At 42.9% G+C, this 25,485-nt stretch overlaps 1 protein-coding gene across 1 annotated transcript; it reads right to left on the bottom strand.

Moving 5' to 3' along the window:
• Positions 1-3,195: 3,195 nt before the first annotated feature.
• On the bottom strand, positions 3,196-25,485 carry FMO1 (flavin containing dimethylaniline monoxygenase 1). Its single transcript, XM_047077327.1, has 7 exons — positions 25,354-25,485; positions 15,737-15,925; positions 12,269-12,431; positions 7,414-7,556; positions 4,990-5,189; positions 3,791-4,146; positions 3,196-3,272 (listed from the first exon to the last, which is right to left on the bottom strand). Exons 1-7 carry the CDS (start codon positions 25,483-25,485, stop codon positions 3,196-3,198), a joined length of 1,260 nt encoding a protein of 419 aa, XP_046933283.1.

Genomic DNA, 25,485 nt, shown 5'->3' on the forward strand with positions numbered 1-25,485 from the left:
GTGAACATAGTAGTGAGTGGCTGAGATAGGTGGAGGGTGTGATCGTTAGAGGTAACTGGGTTAAGGAATAGAGAGAACGTGACACTTGATTTTGAAATCACTGAGAATTATGAGAGAAGTAAGGGTGAAGAAAGAGACACTGAGTCAGAGATCTGTTCACGCTTCCACGCAGCGCTGAGCCTGAGGATGCTGGCTCCTCCCCCAGCTCCAGGTGTGGGTCGTTTGGTCAAAGGAGAATCCTGTCCCCGATGCGATGCAGGCCGTGAGGACTTGAGACACGAGGAGAGCTCTGCTGGAGACTTCAGGATACATACCTATTAGTAGTGTGAATGGGAAGCTGACCTAACAGGCTCCTACGCACAGTGGAACGAATAAGACAACATTTTATTTCTCTGTCATGTGACAATCAGACCACTCTAGGCTGGTAAGGCAGCTTTGTTGCCTGGGTCATGCAGGGAGCCTTGTTGCTTCTATGTTGTTACTTAGTCATCTCTGAGGAGTATGGTTGAAGCTGGTTTGCTTCGTGCTCCATTTCCATGGCACCCTCTTGCAGAAAGGAGTGAGGAAGTCCTCAGAGTAAGCAGTTCCCTTGCAAGTAAAGCAGGGATAAATGACACACATCGTTTCCATTCACATTCCGTTTGCAAGAACTTGATCACATGGCCACACTAGCTGCGAGGAAGGCAAGGTGGGCATATGACCTGGAAGAGGAGGAAAGCAGACTCTGTGGATACGAGTTGCTGTCTGCCATTTTCTGCTTCTGGAAGAATTCTGGAAGCACTTCTCTCCTTTTCTACAGGCGGTAGACTGGACTTGGAGCCACCATCCCCTTATCGTGCTGAGGATGATGCTGGCCTAGGGATAAGAGTGGATCAGGGAACCATGGAGAGATGGCATTGAAACTCCTGGATTCAGTCCACCCCGAAGCCCATCTCACTGCTGGACTCTGATTACATGAGCCACAGACTTTCCTTGTTGTGTCAGTTTCAGTTGAGTTTCTGTTTCTTACAGTTGGGATGTTCCACAAATTATGTAACCATTCTGCTACCCTCAGTGCAGTGTCTTTTTGCCGTTGTTGTGAACAATGAGATAACCGTCCTCACATACGTATCTTTGAACGCACGACTGTTTCTACAGGATGGATTCTGAGATGTGTAATTGCTGTCCCAAGGGATATGCACATTTAAAACTTTGGTAAATACTGCCAAGGTGCCTCAAAATGCACTTAATAACATTCTCATTCCACAATCACTGTCCTCCTCCTCTGATGTCTTGCGACATCTCCCTTTGCCTTCTTCTATGTCCTGACTTTATAAAGACCATTTACAGAAGAGCATTTGGGGACATGCGTTCTCTCCCCTGATGACATTTGCACTCAGCTTCCTTCCATAGCCACATGTTGCCCCTGCTGTTTCTGGCCGGAGCTCTAATTCCAGCCACTCTCTTTATAAATAAAGGCTGCTTGCACTTTCATGGAAACAGATGCCGCAAATAACAACATCGCATATTTAAATAGCATAAATTTTACTTTGTAGGGAAATTTGATCAATTGTCTTATCCTACTGAAACAAGTTGATCATCTCATGTTTTCCCTTTTAGCTTAAACTTGTTAGGTTTGCTTTCAAATGTCTAATCGAGTTCTTTTTTGTAGAGAAAGAACTAAGTGCAGACTTTTTAAACATCAAAATGTTCTGGAGTTAGGCTATTTACTTTATTAAAACATTTTAAAATGTTTATTTCTTTTTCTCTTTTTTTTTTCTTTTTGAGAGAGGGAAAGAGCGAGCGAGCGAGCCAGCAGGGGAGGAACAGAGAGAGAGGGAGACACAGAATCTGAAGCAGGCTCCAGGCTCTGAGCTGTCAGTGCAGAGCCTGATGCGGGGCTCAAACCCACAGCAATGAGAGCCACCCAGGTGCCCCTGAAGTTAGACTTAAATAATGTAAATTATTCTTAAATAATGTATCCTATCTTACTAAGGACAGGACAACCCTGAAGGGTGTTTTTTTTGTTGTTGTCTATGGCTTCCGTGGGAATTTTCCTAAATTGGGAGAGTATTCAATGGAGTATTTTTTCGTTATGTTTCTATTTTAAGGGTTTTGTACCCAATTCCAAAGTGTGTGGGAGGTTTTTTCCCTACATTGCAACGCAATTCTTGGACACCAGTTGGGTATCCTACAACTGAACTCAATTCTGGTCCTTCCTACCTGGAGACAGCATCTGATTGCACAGGTTAGGGGCTCAGTCCTACGAGGTGCCCCTCTACTTGAGTTGCCTGCCCAGGGTGTCACCCATGCTTCTGATGACCGGCTATAGATGGAGGTTCTGTGACCCCTCCTTCGGTTTGATTAATTTGCTACAGTGGCTCACAGGACTCAGAGAAACATTTTGCTTGCTAGATGATCAGGTTATTATAAGAGGATATAACTCAGGAAAAACTAGATGGGAAGAGATGCATAGGACAAGATATGTGGGAGGGAGGGGTGCCTGAGTGGCTCAGTCCGTTGAACATCCAACTCTTTAATTTTTTTAAGTTTTTAAAAACTTATTTTGAGAGAGAGAGGACATGGGGTAGGGGCAGAGAGAGAGGGAGAGAGACTTCCAAGGAGGCTCTGTAAATAGGTGCTTTTAATATGCATGTTTTTGGGGCGCCTGGGTGGCGCAGTCGGTTAAGCGTCCGACTTCAGCCTGGTCACGATCTCGCAGTCCGTGAGTTCGAGCCCCGCGTCGGGCTCTGGGCCGACTCTTAAAAAACATAAAAGTTCAAGTGGTCGGCAGATTTGACCTGCAGGACATAGTTTGCAGAATCCTGACTAGAGTAGAATCTAAATAAAACAATAGAATTGAATACAGATTGGTTGAATGAATGAATAAACAGACCCTTCTAGCATCAGAGGGGATAAACACAACTCTTTGCCTGCTGATTATGAAAAAGGCGTGGAATAATGTATCTGGTAGATGGGAGTTAATTGTATTTGGTTTAGAATCCAGACTCCATGTGGTGCTAGATAATTATGGTCTGAAGTGACGATTTTGGGACCTTTAAACTTTTCAGTTCCCCTTCTCCCCACTCTCCTTAACAGGCTATGCTAGTTTCCTCCCCCCTCTAAATCTCAGGCGCTGCCTCATGTCTCTCTGCTATTGTTTTGCCAATTTGAGTCATGATTCAAAAAGATGCATAAGGAGTTAACTAAGTTAACTCACCCACTGGGTTTGGTTTCTTTTCTTGCATTGACTTCCTCAATCATGACACTTTGCGGTGGTAACTTATTTATACCTGTGAAACAACAAAAAAGGCAATTTAACTTCAGGCCTGCTTGCTTAGTGGGTGAAGATGTTTTATTACTGCTTATCTTTATTCCTGGTACCCAGCGACTCATCTGTTCTCCTCCTAAAAATATTAGCTGCCTACAGGGTGGATGGTAAGTTTTTGGTAATAATGCTACCAGCTGAAAAGTTATAAGCATCTGGTCATCTCACTAGTTATCTGATACAACATAACCTCAGAACTGAATTCTGTCACTTGATTGAAGTTTTATACTTTAATTGAACCAGTTAATTCAGTGAAAACAACAGATAGACACAACTTGTATTTTTTTGACCCCCGATTTATCTTTTGTGCTGGTAATGGCTCAAATTCATTCTGATAGTGTAATTCCATGAAGAATAGAATGAATCCTGCTTTTAAAGATTCTGTTGTTTGAGATTGGAGCTGGGGACGCTCTCAAAATTTCTAGTATCCAAAATAACATAGTAAACAGAAAACATATGCCCCGGAATTTCTCATGCACGTACCTTTTAGGACTCGAACAACCCATCGTGCTTGGGTCTCTCCAGTGGGTATCATGGAGCCCAAAGGTTTGATGAGGCCAATAACAGCCAGGGTTGGCTTTGGCAGATGTGCAGGGAAGATGTACTTGTACAGTGATGCCTGGCCATTTTCGACTTTCACTATGGACTCATCAAGGAAGGGGAAAGCAAAGGTGTATCCAGTGGCAAAGACAATGATATCAATGGGCTCTTCCTTTGGGGTGTTGTTAAATATGACAGAGTTTTCCTTCACCTCTTTTATGCTTGGCTTGATGAGCACTTTCCCAGTGATGATACAGCCTGGGAGTTCATCATTTAGCACAGGCTCTCTCAGCTGTGTCCTAAAGAGAAACATGGGCAGGGAAGAGATGTGCCGGTGACCAGTGTGGCTGGCCCTTCCACCTCCTTCCCTTCCCTTCCTCATTCTGGGGCTCTCCCCTTGGCCAGGCAGGAGGTGCCAGTCTTGGGAGAAGTGGCACTCGGTAGGGAGCTGTGTGCCCTCAGTGGTGGCTTGGGTACACCTGATCCATGTTGGTCCAGAGTGGAACCTGGAGGAAGATCAGATGAGATCTCTGGGCTACGATGCCAACCCCGGGAATGGAGTATCCTTGTACTGACTCAATGAGAAAGTAAAACCGTCTATTCTTAATGGGATAAATTGTAGGCTGTAACTCAGATACAGACTGAGTTAAGTACAGACTGAGGTCAAGGTTGTCTTGACAAGGGCAAGAAGGCACTGCTGCTGGAGAGATGGGCAGGGGCCACTACAACATTTGATTCTTCCCACACAGAGAAACAAGCCAAGCGTGTTGCTTCTACCAAAAGAGTCGTAGACAAGTCATTGTCTTTCGAGCGCTGCAGCTGAGGGCCACGTAACCTGCCTAGGTCATAGAGCTCACTTATCACTACATGAGCTTGGGCAAGTGGCTGAACTTTGCCAAGCCTCGGTTCACCCACAGTAAAAAGAAGATTAAGTAAGACTTTAAAAAAGGGTTGTTGACAAGATGCAATACCTAGTTTCACTTACCAAGAACTCAAAATAGCTAGCTATTAGGAAATACACTGGGATGAAGTTTTCCTTCACGTTCGGTCGATATGATGTGTTGTTGCCTGGTTTGGAGGTGCCAGTGGAGGCACAGAGCCTCCTCCTTCCTCACAGCCCTCAGCAGATACCCTCCGTTTACCCGTCTTCCGGTACCAAGCCGTAATTTGCATGATGGAACCAGCTGTTCATCTTTCTTGCCAGCAGCCAGTTCACAATTGGAGTTGGGAGAGAATTTCTGAACATGGTCTGAAACCGAGTCGTGAACACCATGTCCCACGGGTACCCTGAGTCGAAGACTCGACTGATCACCCACATCCCGCCGGTGGTGCTGAGGAACACCTGGAAGCAGTCAGAGAAGCCACTCAGTTTGACACGGTGAGCCCGGCTGGCTTCGCCAGAGAGTCAAGAGGTCTCATCATTGGAATAGCGCCTGAAAGTCTCCCTCCCTCAAAATATATCCTCCACAAGATGGTTTTGGCTCCTCCGGCTCCCGCTGTAAAGATAACGGTTTGGGCACTTAGAGTATTAAAGTGCCTTCGAACATATAACTGAGCCCTTATTATCTGCGAGATACAGTGCCAGACACCTCAGTGAGTGAGCTACTGTGGCAACCCAGAGCGAGCTCAAAGTCTCGTGTGAAAAAGCAGCGAGCGGGTGGGTACAGTTTTGCATGCTAGTAATTGTAGGGCATAAGAACAAGGTGTGGCAGCAGGTGAATCTTGTCTATAAAGGGTTTCAATAGAAACCACTGTTTGAACTGACAATAAATTTCAGTAACACAGTTGGTTTTGGTGAATTCCTTAAAAAACACTTTTTTTTTTTTAACAGGTTAGCTGTTTGAGTTCACCAGCTGACTGAGTTTGAAATTTCCACATGATAAGAGAGATAGAAATAATATGAATGGAAATAGAATATGCTACCCACATGTCTCCTGTGGGGGTCGGAGTGGATGGGACTGTTAATTTTTATTTCAGGACCTCCTTTCTCTTCTCTCGGGATGTCTCCACCAAACTGCGAAGTCTCTCCAAATCAATCAACCAGTCAATCCTTTTTTTGAAAGTTCCCGAAGGGAATATCAAAATCACATTCCCAATCCTTTTCCTTCATAGCTATTTTTGCTCTTGCAATTATTATTTTTAAAGATTTTATTTTTAAGTAATCTCTATATCCAACATGCATCTTGAGCCTACAACCCTCAGATCAAGAGTTGCATGCTCTACTGACTGAGCCGGCCAGGCACTCCTCACTCTTGCATTCATTCATTCATTCATTCATTCATTTATAGAGCAAGAACAAGAGAGAGAGAGAGAGAGAGAGTGCACAACCCAAGTGTGAGCACAAGCGGTAGAGGGGCAGAGAAAGAGGGAGGGAAAGAGACAGAATCCTAAGCAGGGTCTGCACTGTCAGTGTTAAGCCCGACATGGGGCTTGAACTCACAAACCATGAGATCGTGACCCGAGTTGAAATCAAGAGTTGGACACTTAACCGATTGAGCCATCCGGGTATCCATGACCTAATTATTTATACTTATTTAGTTGGCATCTGTGTCCGCCTCAACTCTATGCTCCATTATGGCAGAAATCTTGCTTTTTTTTTTTTTTTTTTGAGAGAGAGGGCTCAAGTGAGTGAGGGTCAGAGAGAGAGGAAAAGAGAGAGGGAGAGAGGGAGGGAGGAAGAGAGAGAGAGAGAGAGAGAGAGAGAGAGGTGGGACTCTCACCCGATGCGGGACTCAAACTCAGGAACCTTGAGATCATGAACTGAGCTGAAGTCAGATGTTTAATTGACTGAGCCGCCCAGGTGCCCAGAAATCTTGTTTTTATTGTATTTTTCCGTGATTCCCCCTGTGCCTGGCACAACGTTTGGCACATCAGAAACCAACAACTAATATGTATTTGTTTTTAACAAGTGCCAGCTGAGGAACGTTAATTACAATTATTACATAAACTTTACTAGGGAGAGATCACTGTGTTGGGGCAACATAGCTGGGGAGGTACAAGTGGATTGTAATAAAGGGGAAAAGAGCACCGAAGGGAGGGGTGTGGTATGAGCAAAGGGGAAAAACACAGGAATTGGAAAAGGCTCAGAGTAGTGGGAGATAAAGTTGAAATGGCACATTTGAACCAGATTAAGGAGAACTCTATAAAGCAGGGCTAATCCATCTGCAATTTATTATTATTATTATTTTCGCTTTTGTTGCTTTTATTTTATTTTACTTTATTATTTTCGTGAAAAGAGTTTCCCTGTACATTTTGGCAGGATTGAGGAGCCAGAATAGCTTTTCTAGCTTCTGTTGTTTCACAAAGTGATTAAACGTGGCCTGTGCTTTCTCAGATCTGCCTCCTCTGCTAACAGCACAGAGACACTCTCTCCCTCTCTCTGTCCCTCCCCTGCTCTCTCTCTCTCTCTCAAACAAACAAATAAACATTAAAAAATAAAATTAAAAAATCTGTTTTTTTTGTATGTGTGTGTATTTTAGGCATTTTTATTTCTTTCATCTTTTGTCACTGTTTGCCTGAGGCATGCATCTTAAGCTACAGTTTTTCATTAGGTAACATCAGGGTACCTTTTCTGCCAGGTGGCTGGCCTCCACAGCAATGTCTGTGCCCGAATTCCCCATTCCAACCACAACGACTCTCTTGTCCTTAAATATATTTGGGTATTTATACTGTCGGCTATGAAAGTACTGGCCTTTAAAGGTATTTATACCTATAGAAAAAAAAAGTCAAATGAAGAATTTTATAGGATCAGTAAACGAAACATATGCATTGCTCCATTAATAATATCCCTTTGATTGGGGCGCCCGGGTGGCTCAGTCGGTTGAGCATTTGACTGGCTCAGGTCATGATCTCACTGTTCGTGGGTTCGAGCCCCACGTTAGGCTCTGTGCTGACTGCTCAGAGCCTGGAGCCTCCTTCAGATTCTGTGTCTCCCTCTCTTTCTGCCCCTCCCCTACTCGTGCTCTGTCTCTGTCTCTCTCTCAAAAATAAATAAACGTAAAAAATTAAAAAAAATAATATCCTTTTGATGGATTATTTTGGTTGTTTTTAATAGCATGCTCAATTTTAAGAAAATCCAAAATGTGAATACATGACTTTGTAAGACACAGAAATGAGTGATTATTTATTTAATGGAGGTACTTATTCCATCTCACTAGATAGGCCTCTGGGTTTATTTGCTACTAAGTTGAAATATCATGGCATAAAGATTAATTAAGCCATTATTACCAATTTTATTTATTTATTTATTTAAAATTTTTTTTTAATTTATTTTTAAGACAGAGAGAGACAGAGCATGAGCAGGGGAGGGGCAGAGAGAGAGGAGACACAGAATCCAAAGCAGGCTCCAGGCTCTAAGCCGTCAGCACAGAGCCTGACACGGGGCTTGAACTCACAAACTGTGAGATCATGACCTGAGCTGAAGTCAGAGGCTTAACCAACTGAACCACCCAGGCGCCCCTATTTATTTTTTTAATTTAATTTTTTATTTTTTTAAATTTACATCCAAATTAGTTAGCATATAGTGCAACAGTGATTTCAGGAGTACATTCCTTAGTGCCCCTTACCCATTTAGCCCATCCCCCCTCCCACAACCCCTCCAGTAACCCTCTGTTTGTTCTCCATATTTATGAGTCTCTTCTGTTTTGTCCCCCTCCCTGTTTTTGTATTATTTTTGTTTCCCTTCCCTTATGTTCATCTGTTTTGTCTCTGAAAGTCCTCATATGAGTGAAGTCATATGACTTTTGTCTTTCTCTGACTAATTTCACTTAGCATAATCCCCTCCAGTTCCATCCACGTAGTTGCAAATGGCAAGATTTCATTCTTTTTGATTGCCGAGGAATCCTCCATTGTGTGTGTGTGTGTGTGTGTGTGTGTGTATACCACATCCTCTTTATCCATTCATCCATCGATGGACATTTGGGCTCTTTCCATACTTTGGCTATTACTGATAGTGCTGCTATAAGCATGGGGGTGCATGTGTCCCTTCGAAACAGCACACCTGTATCCCGTGGATAAATGCCTAGCAGTGCCATTGCTGGGTTGTAGGGTAGTTCTATTTTTAGTTTTTTGAGGAACCTCCATACTGTTTTCCAGAGTGGCTGCACCAGCTTGCATTCCCAAGCCATCATTACCAATTTTAAAGTTGATGGAAATCAGTGATAGAATTAGTTTGTTCTATTTACTAATATTTGACTATCTAGAGCTTCTCCCAAGCAAGGAGCAAGAGCAGAGAAGTTCAAGGGAACTATGAGTCAGCGCCTCCACTCTTTTCAGCAAACTGTTTTTGGCATCTATGTGCTTGGACCTGGGCTAAGTTGATATTGGAGAAATAAGATAAACAAAATGTGGTTCCTATTCGAAAAGATCCATGTTGGCTGGGGAAGTTCACCGATAGCTCACCTCGGTGACTGACTGTAACGCAGACTGAGTTTGCTGAGGCAGCAAGAGTTGGCTCTGAGAAAAAGGGATCATGTTCACCACGCTGGGTTTAGCTCTACTGTTCTAACCAGAAAGGATATCTCAGGCGGTTGATGCCAAATGTCTCACTGAAACATTAACTGTGAATGGAGAGTTTTGGAAAATACTCTCAGGGTTGCATAACACAAAAGTTAAGAGGTGCTGTACAAAGAACCTTTTTTTTTTTTTTTCCAGGAAAAGTGATAAGACACCTAGATTCTCAGGGGATAAATATCGATGCTTGTGGCAAACAGCCTTATCAAGGTTTGGTTCACCCTTAGTTCACCTTGAAACATTAGAAATCTGACATGAATCTCAGTTAAAACCCACCACAATCCCGAGCACTTAGAATTTAATAATCATGCAGCCAAGTTCAAATATTAATTCAGACAGGACTCATCACAGATCAGAGAATGGCTGACAAGGGAGAGCTAGGCAAGTTTAAAAATTTTTTTTTTCAACGTTTATTTATTTTTGGGACAGAGAGAGACAGAGCATGAACGGGGGAGGGGCAGAGAGAGAGGGAGACACAGAATCGGAAACAGGCTCCAGGCTCTGAGCCATCAGCCCAGAGCCTGACGCGGGGCTCGAACTCACGGACCGCGAGATCGTGACCTGGCTGAAGTCGGACGCTTAACCGACTGCGCCACCCAGGCGCCCCAAGGCAAGTTTAAGGAGAATCATAGAATTATTATCCCTGGATGTTAAATTACCTTAGATTTTTCTCCAGATCAGAGTCTTTTGGATCAGAAATGAACAAAAATGAGACTGTGTCTGAGCCACCTATCACACTAATATTTTCCCCCCTTCTATCACAGGAGGATAGAGCAGGCACTTTTTTTAGGTGAATGTGGTTGTGTTAGTAAACACACCAGAGTGTATATATCTGAATGATTGATTACAAGTAGTTATTTTGGGAAGTTGTACATTTATTCTGTGAAGTTATGCATTTATTCTGTGATACCTATTATTTTTACTAAGACTTTTTGGAACATCTTTGGAATTGACTCCAGACAATGTGCCTCCAGGGGTGCCTCAGTGGCTCAGTCTGTTGAGCGTCTGACTCTTGATTTTGGCTCAGGTCATGATCTCATGGTTTGTGGGATCAAGTCCCCCGTCAGGTTCTGCGCTGGTGGCGTGGAGCCTGCTTGGGATTCTCTCTCTCTCACTGCCCCTTCCCTGTTTGTGCTCTCACTCTCTCTCAAAACAAACAAACAAAGAAACAAAAAAGAACAATGTACCTCCAGACACATGTTTTCAAATGTCTTCAGTAAATCTGAATTTTTCTAATAGTTATGATGACCCCAGGAATTACGTGCAGACTAAGTAAGTCTGTTGTGAGGCAGAGAGAGAGTTTGTGAGATTTCGAGGACTCTTTTTCAAATCTAAAGTCACAAAACCTTAGAACTCAAAAGCTCCTTAATAGTTACCTACCCAGGGATTTCAAATGGCCAACTGGTAGTAGCCGGTGAGATATTGAAAAGGTCTGCAAGTCCCATAGAGCTCTGTTTGCTTGATTTGTGATGTATGCTGTTGGATAAGGTGGTCAATTTATGGGCAAAACCCCAGAGGCTTAGAAAGGTTAACCGGAAGGCCCAAGGTTGTATAGCTTGTTAGCTGTGTAGCCTAGAATCTGTACCTCCTGGGTCTCAAGCCCATCCTATTCAAATTGAGGACACTGGTTCAGTTGCTTTCGGGGTACACCTTATCCTAATCTGACCTGACCTGAATGACGTCTGGAGGGCAGACCCAGCACCAATGGATGTACGTGAGTTGTTGTAAAATAAGCATTTGTATCATTTTCAGGTCATGTGTAGACTGTGATTCCTCTGCTGGACTCCTATAAAACTCTTTTCATTCCTTCCAGACAGGCTACATGTTGTCATATCCACCCCTGTATTTTTAGCACTTTGTGTAATATGGCACTGTTGGTGCCAAATAAATTCAGCGTATTCTCTATGTCATGGAACTTTCTGGATTCTTAGGGTGATCTAGTACCAGGCACTCCTTCCTAGGAGTTTGGAGGGGCTTGCCTACTTAGGGATTTTCTCTGTGGACAAGAGCTGAGAAAGGATTGGGTTGTCTTGTGGGGTGGCTATTGATCCTCTCTCAGGGATGTTGGGGAATAGTTCCTTATATCGTGGACTTGGGGCTTTTTGATTCAAGATTCAATTCCACGGCAGTTTTCAGGATGTGCTTCATCCTAACTTGGCCGGACTTGCATAAGCTCTTGGGGCATGGGAGGTGTGTGAGTTTATTGTAAGACGAGACTTGAGATCACTCCAAGTCATATTTAGATGATGAAGAGAAAAATTTCCTAAAGTTTTAACTTCTTGAAAACTTACTGTGGATAAAATAAACCAAATCATTGTGTTTTTTATTTCCTCTGCATTGTAATCCAATGGAAATTTGACATAGATTAACATGAATCATGTTTGCAAAAACCAGATAAGGAAACTGGGACTCAAAGATGACTTAACTTGCCTTCTAAGATTCTTTTCTCTGTTGACTACTGACCCAGTGCTATAAACGTCTGATCTAGCTAAACCTCTATGGAACAAACGAACAAAAGTCACACTACTTTTTTAAAAATTTATTCACTGATCGACCTTTGTGGCCTCTAAACTCAGCTTTGGTTGTGTGCTACTGCTGAGGCTAACAACTTTGTAAGCATCCAGTGTCTTAGAAGACTTTCTGAGTGTTGCCCATCGCTTAAGGAGGGACATTGAACCCCAGTGAAGCATAAAACTGCTTGCAAGTAATTTGTTCTACTCTTTGGCACTTATAAATTGTTTGGAACAAATGAAAGTCAAAAATTGGCCAGAAATGCTGGTTAGAAAAAATCCCTGTTACCTTACAACTTTAACTATTTAACGGAAGAACCATAGAAATTCATTCCCGGACCAAGCCAGTATCAGGATGGCTCCCACGAGACGAATTAAGGTCAGTTTCAGAAAACCGTACCTGGGAAAGAGTCCAGTGGCAAATATGGGTCAGTAAGAAAACCAGTGCAGACCATGACAGCATCAAAGATGGCAGACTCTTGCTTTCCTTCATGCTGAGTGACCACCTCCCATTGGCCAGTGACAGTAAAATCTGGGCATTTTGTTACACTGCAGACTTTAGTCTGAAAAAAAGAGTCATAGTCACAATTAATTGTTGTCAAGCTTCTAGTAAGGGCTTGCTGGCCGAGGTACCAGTTGACACTTCAAATGTTCTAGAGCATAGGCTAAACATAATCAATAAGCATAAACTTAGAAATAGAATCAAGTTATCAGATTAACCATAATTTTCTGGATGGATGTATTCTTTTTTAAAAATATTTATTTTTGAGAGAGAGAGATTGAGAGAGGGAGAGAGAGAGAGGGAGAGAATATGAGTGGGGGAGGGGCAGAGAGAAAGGGGGACAGAGGACCCAAAGCGGGCTCCACCCTGACAGCAGAGAGCTGGATGTGGGGCTTGAACTCACCAACCGTGAGATCACGGCCTGAGCTGAAGTTGGATGCTCAACTGACTGAGCCACTCAGGCACCCCTGGATGGATGTATTCTAAGGGTTGTAGAGGGTTACTTAAGAGAAGTGATGCGATCCAAAAATTTTGAGTGATTTGTTCAAATTCTCATAGTAAGTGATAGAACCAAGCATCGCGGTCTTCTGAAGTCTTTTTCATTTTTTTTTTTCTGTTACGTCTATCTCTCATAAAGCTGTGCTTTGATAAAAACATGGATGATATAAATTAGAAATATGAATTTGGTCCCAAGGATCTTACCTTATGAAAGGTCCTGTAGAATATGTTGTTGACGTTTTCCCAGATCTTGATAGCTATTGATAAGTACTAACTTGATGGCCTGAATGATAAGTACTAACTTGATGGCCTGATAAGTACTAACTTGATGGCCTGAATGTACTAACTTGATGGACCATGGGAGTGGTATTTGTTTCAATAGAGTATATATATGTTTATGCATGCTAGGTTCTGATTCAGAAAATATATAAAATAAATTTACAAGACAAATTTATTAATTTACTTATTTATTTATAGTTTATTTATTTTGAGAGACTCAGAGAGAGACAGTGTGAGCAGGGGAGGGGCAGAAAGAGAGGGAGAGAGAATCCCAAGCAAGCTCCGCGCTGTCTGTGCAGAGCCCGATGTGGGGCTTGATTTCACAAACCCTAAGGTCATGATCTGAGCCGAAATCAAGAGTCAGATGCTTAACCACCTTAGCCACCCAGCGGCCCCCCAAGTCAAGTTTAAAAGCATAAATGCTCCACTGGCCAAGAGACTTTGCTGCTTTTCTTTCCTTTTAAGTTTTCAGAGAAGACAGGTGTCTCAAGTCTTACCTCATGGGTTCACAATTTGGTTTATAATATTTGAAGTGCTTATTGGATTTCAACATTTGTATTAGTAACTCTTCCTTTTTTAAATATAAATTTTCAGTTAATTAAAAATTAATTTCAAAGTAGAATTTACTTTCAACTTAAAAATAAGAAATGTTCATAATTAAAAACTTGGAATGCACAGAGAGGAAAGAAATCTCTTATAAACAGCTGCTTGTGTGTACTCTCTTAAAACTTTGGTGAACATCTAGCTTTAAAGTTTTTTTTTCAAGGTGGGCCTGGGTGGCTCACCCAGTTAAGTCAGCATCCAACTTCGACTCAGGTCATGATCTCGCAATTCGTGAGTTCGAACCCTGCATCAGGCTCTGGGCTGACAGCTCAGAGCCTGGAGCCTGCTTTGGATTCTGTGTCTCCCTGTCTCTCTGCCCCTCCTCTTCTTGTACTCTCTCTCTCTCTCTCTCTCTTAAAAATAAATAATAAAACGTTAAAAAATTTTTTTCAATTATTTTAAAGCAGGCTTGGAGCAGCACCTAGTAAAGAAAATGCTTCAGATTCAGGAGCTCTGATGCATTAAAAATACTTCTGTGGATTATGCCCATTCACTATGGTACTGTTTCAATTTTACTGTGTCCCTTGAAAGATATGGGAGTGGGGTAAAATACTCTTTAGAAGTTTTTAAAAAATTTTTCTCCAGTTTTTTTGAGATATAATTGGCATATAACATTGTATAAGTTTAAGGTATACAACATAATGATCTGATATATGTATATACTGCAAAATAATTATAATAAACAATAAGTTTAGCTCACATCCATCACCTCACATAGTTATAATTTTTTGTCTTGTGATGACAACTTGTAAGATCTACTCTCTTAGCAACTTACAAATATACAACACAATAGAGTTAACTATATTCAGCATGCTTTGCATTATATTCCTGGAACGGATTTACCTTACAACTGGAAGTCTGTACCTTTAGAGCACCTTAACCCATTTCCCCAGTCCCTACTCTTCACCCCTGGTAACCAGCAATCTGTTCTGTTTATATGAGTTGCTTTTTTTTTTTTTTTTTTTTAAGATTTTACATACAAGTGAGATCCTACAGTCTGTGTCTTTGTCTGACTTATTTCACTTAGTATAATACCCTATAGGTCCACCCATGTTGTTGCAAATGGCAGGATTTCCTTCTTTTTTATGGCTGAATAACATTCCAGTATGTGTGTATGTGTGTGCCACATTTTCCTTATGCGTTCTTTATGCATGTGCCCATCGATGGACACTTAGGTTGTTTCCATGTCTTGACTATTGAAGATAATGCTGCAGTGAACATGGTGGTGTAGATATCTCTTCAAGATAGTGGTCTCATTTTTATCAGTGCTTTTAAGGTTGTGAATATGAATCTTATTTGCTACTAGTGTTGGTCATTCATGTTGTTTTCAATTCCCTAGGAATTCCTTACTATCCCCATCTGTATTAGGGAGAGGGGAAGAGAGGAGAAAGAAAACATGTGGATTTTTCATGTTTCTTGGAGAGGGGAAAAAAAGAAGATATATTTGTCCCCATCCTTCTACCTTCTTCCTGTCTCTGTTCTTGGAAATGGGAAGGGAGGTGGTAAGGCCTCTATAAAGAACAATATTCAAAGATCTTTCTATTCCCAAGGATATCTAGAAAAGATTTCCTTCAGATCGTGGGGTTCTCTTATGTGTGGGCCCCTGCACATGCTTATTCCTATAGAGGGATAGTCCAGAGGAGAGTGCCTAGGTATGGGTAGAAGTCATCAGTGTCACTATGTGCATTTGTTCCGAGCCGAGAATGTGGCCTATTTTTAGGTCCCTTTGGGTACTTGGGTGAAATTATTGCAAACTAAAAATTTATTCATGTGAATCCTTACTGAAAGTATCCATTTCCACCTCCAGATTTACTTAAGGCGGCGGGGGTGGGTGGGTATGAGTACAAGGGGAAAGGAATCCAGCCAGCTGTCAACAATCTTGCCAGTTCATGATCTCATCTGCAGAGCCAAGGGCTAGGCTATGGAGAGAAATAGGAAATTGGTAGGAAATACTTCCTGACTACTAACTCATGTTTTGTGTCTTACCTTGAACTGAATGTGTTTCAGAAGGTTGAACCGGTTTGCATACATTTTGAGATATTCCAGGAATTGAGAATTTGGCACATAGTTTGGATAATCTTCTGGGAAAGGAAAGTCTGAGTAACAAGACATCTCCTTGCAGGTGTTGGAAACCACAGACCTGTAGAGGCTGGCTCTTCCTTCTTCAACATGTTCCTGTACAAACGGTACACGCACATGAGTGTGTCTGCATTCGTGCATGTGTGTGCACACACATGAAACGGATATTGATTTTTAGACATTTCAAACATTGATAAAGATTAAGGTTACCCTTTATCTTTTTATTTCCTTTTCTTTCTTTCTTTCTTTCTTTCTTTCTCTCTCTCTCTCTCTCTCTCTCTCTCTCTCTCTCTCTTCTTTTTTCTTTAATTTAAAGCATGGAGCTTGAACTCATGACCCTGAGATCAGGACCTGAGCTGAGATCAAAAGTAGGATGCTTAACCAACTGAGCCACCCAGGCACTCCAAGATTACCATTTCTTTTTTTGTTTGTTTTTAAGTTTACTTATTTATTTTGAGATGGGAAGAGGGGCAGAGAGAGGAGAGAGGGAGAGACAGAATCTCAAGCAGGTTCTGTGCTGTCAGCACAGAGCCTGAGGTGGGGCTGGAACTCATGAACCATGAGATCAGGACCTGAGCCGAAATTGAGGGTCGGTCGCTTAACCGACTGAGCCCTCCCAGGAGTCCCTCAAGGTAACCCTTCCTAATGGGATTTGTTACCCTGCACTTGAGATAGGGTGAACACTGAATAATTTTATGATCAGAATTACTATTTCATTCACTACATGTTAACAAATAAACCCAGGATGAACTCCCTTGTCCAGATTGATATGGCATCACTCCAAAATGTAGGAAAATATGGAAATAGACCAGAGCCAGGAAGTACTATCTGGATGATGGACAATTGCTAGGTAGTTTGGTTTCCCAGGGTATTGTTGAAAGAATCACGGAGAAGAGGGTTCAGATTATTGAAGGACTCTGCGTCTAAAGTTAAGGAATTTGCATTTAATAGGAAGGTTATGGCAGTCTTCTGAGTTTTTATGTGGAAGTGATTCATATTAAATTTTGGAAAGATAATTCCAGTTCCACAAAAGAAATAGGAAGTCTGGAAAAGAAGGAAGGAGGCCAGTGAAGAGCCTAAAACACAAATCCACTTGATTGCTAACGGCAGCCCGAGCAGAGGCAATGGCGGTTGCCACAGAGAGGCGAGATTTGTGAGGTAGCAGTAAGTCAGAATGCGCAGCATAGGGAAGCTGTTTGGATTTAGGACTTGGGAGAAGAAGCACGTCAAAGGTTTTCAGAATGGACAACTGTGCACTTAGTGAGACACTAATTTCCCACTCCTAGTTTTGACATGAATAACTAGCACATGTCAGTGTCTCAGACAACTGCAACCAGGTTGAGTAATAAGCACTTTTGGTATATTTAGTCTTTAATATACATTGCCTCTGTGTTTTGAATGTATTATGGAGGATTGTTCTGATTTTAATGGGAATGTGGTCCTTAGTATTTTAATATTATTTACCATTTTGGATATCTACAGTTTTTTTTTTTTTTGTCCTCTGTGAAGCAAAAATTATTTTGTTTGTGTGAGCAAGTGGAAAGACGAATGTAAGCCTCACCTATGGAGAAGGGCTCACTTCGTTGCCTCAAGTGGAAGGGTATAGTGAGCACAGAGAATAAACTTATAAACATGTCTTTGTGGTTTGAATTAATGTTACTGATCTCATCAACTAAGGAGCAAGCTGTATCTTGTTTGTCTGGGGCCTCACCTCTGCCAGTCTCATTTATACAGCACAAATCTAGAAACCTGGAATCTAAAGGCTCCTGAGAAAGATGACTATTTAAATCCTGATCTTTTATTCTGCAGGCAGATCTAAAGCACTGTTACTCAAAGACGTATCGCTCGGCGAGCAATATGGAACTGGATTCTTTGTTAATCCTCTATGACAAGTACAGAAATTGAGAGTAAGCATCTGGAAACTTTACTAGCAATACTTCACCATTGCTCAATATCCAAGCACGTGGACTTCTATGTGTTGAATGGGACTTAGATCAGTCTCAGTGTTGCCTTAACTCGTGTGATGAGTGGCCTGGGGTTCGAACTGTGTGCTAGTCATGGATCACTGATGTTTTAAGGTTAGTTTGAAAACTGTTAGCCAGAAATGCATAAAATTTGTCATTATTTTCTTTCATTGAAAGATAACTGGGGGCACCTGGGTGGCTCAGTTAAGTGCCCGACTCTTAATTTTGGCTCAGGTCATGATCTCATGGCTTGTGAGAGCCTGCTTGGGATTCTCTGTCTCTTCCTCTTCTCCCCCTCTCTCCTTCTCTCTCAAAATAAATAAATAAACATTAAAAAAAAAAAAGAATCACCTGGGGAATCTTACTCGTATGTAGATGCTGATTCAGTAGGTCTGGGTGAACTTGAGATTCTGTATTTCTAACAAATTCCCCTGCAGATGCTGTTGGGCACAGACCATACTTTGAGTAACAACACTTTGGAGCAGTCCTACCAAAGTGGAATTTGGTGGAGGCCACTTATGCTCTTTAAAATTTTCTGGCAGTCATATTTAAAAAGGTAGAAAGAGCCAGGTGAAATTAATTTTAACAGTATATTTTATTTAACTCAACATATGTCAAATTTTATACTTTCAACACATAATCACTATAAATATTACTAATGAAGTAGATTACATTCTTTTACTCATAGCAAGTCTTTCAAATATCAGTGTATATTTTATATTTTATTTATTTGTTTAAAAATTTATTTTTCTCTTTTTATAAAATTAATTTAAAAGATTTGTTTTATTTTTAGAGACAGAGAGAGCATGAGCAGGGGAGAGAGGCCATGGGAGAGAGAGGGAGAGAGAGAGAGAGAGAGAGAGAGAGAGAGAGAGAGAGAGAGAGAACGAACCACAAGCAGGCTCCAAGCTCAGTGTGGAGCTCTGTGCAGTACTCATTCCCACGACCCTGGGATCATGACCTGAGCTAAAATCAAGAGTCAGATGCTCAACTCACCTGAGCCGCCCAGGTGCCCCTTAGTGTATATTTTATACTTCTCAATTCAAATGCCAAATTTTTATTGGAAGAAGGGGATTCACATACCCAAACTGTTAGCAAATATGCTTAAAAACACTCCAGTAACTGGACTGAGTATTGGTTTTAAAATTAAAATTAATTACAATTAAGTGAAATAAAAAATTCAAGTTTTTAGTCATATGAACCAATTCCATAGTTACATGCAGACAGTGGCTACTTTATTGAATAGTAGAGCTTTAAAGTTGAAGCCAGCTATTAGAACAAAATTTAGTGTTGGTTTTATTTAATTAAAAGTGATGCTTCCTCTGGGTTACAGGAAAAAAAGAGAATAGGAACAGCTATAAAGAGATGTAATGTGGAGCAGTGAGAGCAAACAGCAGGGGAAGAAGCTATAGTATAATAAGAGAAACATCAGTTATGAATGTTTTGGGATCAATTAGGCCAAAACTCCCTCACTTTTCTCTAGCATCTGAAAACATCACATAGTGAATCATACTTGGTTAATACTGGCAATTTCTAGTTAACAATAATAAAAGGGTAAGTTAGGAATATATACTGTTTTAACAGGGGAAGAGATGTGCATAATACATGTTGTAAAGATTTCCATAAAAATGGCTCAAAAATTTTTTCTGTATGTTGGAATGGCACATTTAAACAGCAGAGAGTAATGGGGCTCAGTGGAGTTGCATAAGCCAGGAACCATGTATTAATGGGACCTTAGAACAGATGAACAAAGAAATATAAACAGAAAAAAATGCTGTTTTGTAAAACCCTGGGAGATAATTGTAAAGGCAGGGAGAAGAGAATCTTCCCGGAAAACCTGAGGCCTATCTTGAAACAATGTATCACAGATGTTAGCCAAGGAGGCACTATAGTTTAGAGGGAAACTTAGCCCTTAGGGCGGAATCCAAGACCAACTCTTTGCTCTTTTCTTTCTTCCCACTGATTGTTCCTCCTAGAAAGATATAGAGAGTACTTCTGTATGCGGCTCCTGCCGCCTGCCCTCCTGTGTTTGCCCCAGTGATTCCCAGGTCCTGTTGGGACCTCCAGCTATACACACTCTTGGCATCGTTCCTGCGTGGGTCTGCCAATTGCCCTGGTGCTCCAAGTCACATGCCTCACGAATTGGTGGGGCCATGTAGGGGAAAGGTTTTTGTCTTGAAGGGAAAAGTGGGAGGGGAGGAGGGATGGACGGGGACAGAGAGCAAAGGCTAAAAGCATGCACTGAGCGGTTCTGGCTTCCCGGTCTACTTTGGTCCTGCAATGTAATGAATGGAAAGGTCACGGTCATCTGCTAAGACACTTGGGTGGGACTCCCTGAACTGTCCAGAATTTACATGCTCTCATTCTTTTTTTTTTTTTTTTTAATTTTTTTTTTCAACGTTTATTTATTTTTGGGACAGAGAGAGACAGAGCATGAACGGGGGAGGGGCAGAGAGAGAGGGAGACACAGAATCTGAAGCAGGCTCCAGGCTCCGAGCCATCAGCCCAGAGCCTGACGCGGGGCTCGAACTCCCGGACCGCGAGATCGTGACCTGGCTGAAGTCGGACGCTTAACCGACTGTGCCACCCAGGCGCCCCTACATGCTCTCATTCTTGAGCCAGACTCTGGAAATGCATGAAGTACAGTTCTCGACAGCACAGACCCAGACCCAGACTGCCTAGGTTCATCTTCAAGCTCTACAGTTTTATCTGGGTAATCTTGGGAATTTTCTTTTTTAAAGTTTATTTATTTTTGAGAAAGAGAGAGAAAGACAGAAAGAGAAAGCACGCACAGAAGCAGGGGAGGGGCAGAGAGAGATGGAGAAAGAGAATCCTAAGCAGGCTCCCCACTGTCAGTGCAGAACCGGGCAGAGTCGGGGGGCTCAAACTGAAACTCACAAACCTTGAGATCATGACCTATGCTGAAATTGAGTCAGTTTCCTCAGCTATAAATAGGTATTATAATAATAGTGTATATCCCCTAGGATAAACTGAAACGATAGCTGTAACGTGTTTAGGATAGTGTCTGCTAAGCTCTCAATAAATGTTAACTGTTACTCATACTATTCCTCCATGATTATTATGGAGATTTACTTTCTGAAGCTTTGTGTCCTTCAGAGAGGATAATAGGTGATGGGAAGAAAGCTTTGACAGTTCAGATGTCTCTCCTGTCTCATATTAAAAATAAATGTAAAATGATAGTAAAAGTCACTCCTAAATAGAGACATTCTCTCTGTACAGGACATTCATACCTCTTGCTCTCCAAGAACAATTACTGCCTTCTTTTCCTCTCCTTTGAGCAGCCAGAATCCGTTTTTCTTTGTCTCCTCCTCTCCCTAGCGAGAGTTGGAGTCTCACTGGAGGCCAGAACATCATTCTGGGAGGGTTAGTAGGCCCTGGAATATGTTTCAGGGATGTGAAGGATGAAGCCGAATGTGTTTCTACCAGTATAGTATAATTTCCTCTAGATAATGTCAGTGTGGTTCTATAGGAAGGCTATCCCTTAAGATCCCTTCCTATACTAAAATTCTCTGAGTAAAATTCATTTTGAGTCATGGGACAATTCCTCACATTTTATTTCAATGTTACTTTATAATTGAAGTAATCAACCTATGGTGTTACTGCCCTAAGCCTCCCTTCCCTCTTAGGAGCCTAAGAGAATTGGTTGTAAGATAGACTTTCCATACATCTCGCTTGCCCCCACTTGAGTTAGTGGACAGAAGTGGGCTCTTTACCAACGTATCCCAATTATTACCAATTTATTTCTCATTAAAGATCACCACCTCTCTCCCACCCCAAGGAATGATGCCATTTCTTTTCCATTGCAACCTTTGTTTCCTCTTTGCTTGAGGCTATGGTAGCTGGAAAAGGCCAGAGAAATGGGTGTCTGAGTGTCAAATTAAGCACAGTGGTTTCTAATCTCTATAATCTTTGGGGGTGTCTCCCTATTTGGAAATGGAGGCAGTCTCCATGTGTGTTGTCTTGGGTTTCTGCAGATGGCTTGTCCGTTTTTGCCCGGTGATCCCCGATGCCCAGAAGGGGAACTAAGGATCCCCTATGGGCTTTCTGGTAAGCACAGCCCTTGGTCGAGCACTTTATTTTTTTCATTTTAAAATTTTATTTATTTATTTATTTATTTATTTATTTATTTATTTATTTATTTATATTTTAGAGAGACAGAGCAGGGGAGAGGGGCAGAGGAAGAGAGAGACAAAGAATCCCAAGCAGGCTCCATGCTAAGCGTGGAGCCTGACATGGGGCTCAGTCCCATGACCCTGGGATCCTGACCTGAGCGGAAATCAAGAAATCAGGAGGTCCAGCACCCTGGAGCAGACACTTTAATCTGCAAGTTTTGAGTTGGCCACTTGCTTTGAGTGCAGAGACAGAGACACCCTGTAACCAAGCCTGTGTGCGCATGTGCACGTGCGCTGAGGTAGGAGAGTGGGATGCCTCTAGAAAGACTCAGAAGGCTCATAGCATGTTGGAGCTGAAAGGTCCCTTTAAGGGCACCTTAGTTTAGGGATTTTCTCTCAGGCTTTCGAGAAATCTCAAGGTGGTACGGTTATCTCAAGAGGCCACTGTGTCAAGAGAGGGCTGCTGAATGAAGGTGGGGTGGTTTTCCTGGCTCTCAGTCCCCGAGCTTTTATCTATATTTCAAATTGGTTCTGTGTTCTCATTAAAGACAGAAAGCAGTGGGGCTGGAAGGACTTGTTACTTGGGCTACTTCTGCTGTATTATCCTCTTTACCATCCTTTCGATGCCCTATCATGTGCTTCGAGATAGGTTTCCCCGACCTTCTCTATTTTTCTTACTTCCCTCCCCCCTTCCCCACTCCCACTCCTTTATCCTCCACAGAGGCCGTATTTTCCTGATGGGATCGGGGCCTCTCCACCTTTCCGAGGCAAACCCTTCTGCTGGGCCTACAACGACACCCCTTCCCTTGTCTGTAGGATCTTGTTCTGTTTGGGCTCAAGTAATCAATAGTCCCCCCCCCCCCCCCCCCCCCTACCTCCCCTGTCCAGGTAGCTTCTCTTTGCCTGTAAACATGTCTGGGTCTTCCCATCATGCCAACATAAGCAAATCGATACACTAATAAAAAGTACCTCCTTTATTGCGTTCCTCATTATCGATTGCTTTCTAAATAATACCTTGCCAGGGGCGCCTGGGTGGCGCAGTCGGTTAAGCGTCCGACTTCAGCCAGGTCACGATCTCGCGGTCCGTGAGTTCGAGCCCCGCGTCGGGCTCTGGGCTGATGGCTCAGAGCCTGGAGCCTGTTTCCGATTCTGTGTCTCCCTCTCTCTCTGCCCCTCCCCCGTTCATGCTCTGTCTCTCTCTGTCCCAAAAATAAAAAAAAAAAAAAAAAAAAAAAAAAATAATACCTTGCCAGAAAATTCAGCCACCCTCATCCCCTCCCATTATTTCTTACTCACGCCACGTACACCAATGAGCTATTTTTATTTTCCAAGCCTGCTCAGTACCTTTTCTTTACTGGTTTCCTCCCTGTAATCTCCCACTCAGTCTCGTCTGCCTGTTGAAATCTTTCCATCGCACACCGTCTCCCCCATGAAGCCTTCCCTGACTTTCCTCCAGTGGATACAATCCTGACCTCATTTATTTATTTATTTATTTTAAGTTTTTTTTTTAAATTTTTTTAACGTTTATTTATTTTTGAGACAGAGAGAGACAGAGCATGAACGGGGGAGGGGCAGAGAGAGAGGGAAACACAGAATCGGAAGCAGGCACCAGGCTCCGAGCCATCAGCCCAGAGCCCGATGCGGGGCTCGAACTCACGGACCGCGGGATCGTGACCTGAGCTGAAGTCGGACGCTTAACTGACTGAGCCACCCAGGCGCCCCAATCCTGACCTCATTTAAATACCCACAGCACTGTGTCTAATTTGTAGGATCCTACTCTCTTCTCATTACCCTGGCAGCAGCCTGGGGGTTTGATGTATTATTCTCATTTCTGCGTCCCCCACGGTGCTCATGCATAGGTGTTTGACCTGCCCAAGTCACACGGCCAGTTGGGCACAGCTGGGTCTGGAACTCATTTCTCTTGATTCTTAGGTCAGTGATTTTTACATGTGAATAATTAAGTGTCTGTGACCTATATAAGGTGCTTTTTTTTTTTTTTTTTTTTTTTGTCCAGTATCCTCAGGTCTCTGGGCTTTTTTTTTTTTTTTCTCTTTCTGGACTCACCTTTGCTTTGACTGAAATTCTGCTATTTATCCTTTTAACTGGGAACTTTCATCTTGCAAGCCAACTCCCAGCTGTGATAGATTAATCCTATTTATCTTGAGTATGTGTTCAGAAGGATTCTGAGGCTTATCAGGGGAAGTGTATCAGGCTTGACTAGCAAGGTCTTCAGTGGGCACAGAAGGGGAGAGGTACAGCAGGGGTGTTAGGTTTCTGCTGTCCTAATGGAAAGTATGCACTTTGAAACATGGGAACAGATGTGCTCTTTCACTTAGTGCCTTTGGAGGAGGTTTCTATGTATCGATGGTCACATTTCAACACCTGCAGTTCTTTATGTGGGCCAAGCGGACCTATGCTAGGGGAACTGCAACTAACCAGCAGCCTTGGCCTCTCGGGAGCTTTGCTCACAGAGTTAGGAAATCCTTTATTCCAGTTCCAAATTCCATTCTTCTAGGGTAGAGGAGTGCTGCATCTTTCTCTTAGCCCCTTATGGGCTCTGAGGCCCGGACGTCTGACACCTTGCTCCTTTTCACTATTCCCGACAGCTTTCTCATCAGCATGTTTAAAGCTCTAGAGAAGGAGGGCCAGGAGGAGGCTTGGGAACTCTAATGCAAATGCTTCCCTGCTCAGACACAGGACTCAAAGGGTTTCAGTGGCCCCAGCAGTGCCGCTGCGATCCCCTTTGGCCCAGGCCAGCCAAGGGTGGGCTGTAGAGTCCCCTCTTCTCCTTCTTCACCCCATTCTCCTCTCCAGTCTGGACGGTAGCCCTGCTGAGACTTGAGGATATTACTTTCTTTGCCTCAGGGAAAAAAGGCGCCTAACTCACATTCTTTACTTCTGGTTGTTCTTGGCATAGATTGGCATTGTTTGGACAGCAGCACCTTGAGTATAGAACTCATCATCCAGCAAGCCCTGCGCTGTTTCACGTCAGGGGCAGCAGGACTGGGGAAAAAAGAAGGTGAGCAGTTCCGCCCAGCAGGTGGAGGCCAGCATCCCTGCGCTGCTGGGTTCATATGCTCGCCCCAAACACTACAGCCTCTGGCCTCACTTCACACCCCCTGGCTCCTGGGGGCTCCTTCCGGGCTTTCCTGGCTGTCCCAGCCACTCCATTCTCTCCCACCCTTTGTGGGCATCTTCCTTCCTCTTGGCTTTAGATAAAGTTGTAGGGTTGCTTCCACACTCCCCACCCAAGCTCAGGCTGTGTCCTGCTTCTTTCTTTTAACAATTTCATTAACCCTCCTGGCCCCTGTTCAGCAGATGCTTCTAACTCATCCCCCCGCCCCAGAGCAGCCTTGGGAGAAATGCTTTCACACCGTCGAGCCTTATCCATTAGACACGTCGCACAGCTGCTGAGACCCCTACTTACGGTGAACCTCCACAGCCCCCCGAGGTCGTCACTCCTCTCAAAGCATGTGGGCTCCAGGCCTTCCTCCAGGCAGCACTTGATGGAGGCCAGGCCACTGACCCCGGCTCCCACAATCGCAACTCGCTTGGCCAT

This window comes from Lynx rufus, unplaced genomic scaffold, assembly GCF_022079265.1.
Source record: "Lynx rufus isolate CCGP_SWC_20201006 ecotype Redwood Valley unplaced genomic scaffold, mLynRuf1.p SCAF_15, whole genome shotgun sequence".
Classification (NCBI taxonomy): domain Eukaryota; kingdom Metazoa; phylum Chordata; class Mammalia; order Carnivora; family Felidae; genus Lynx; species Lynx rufus.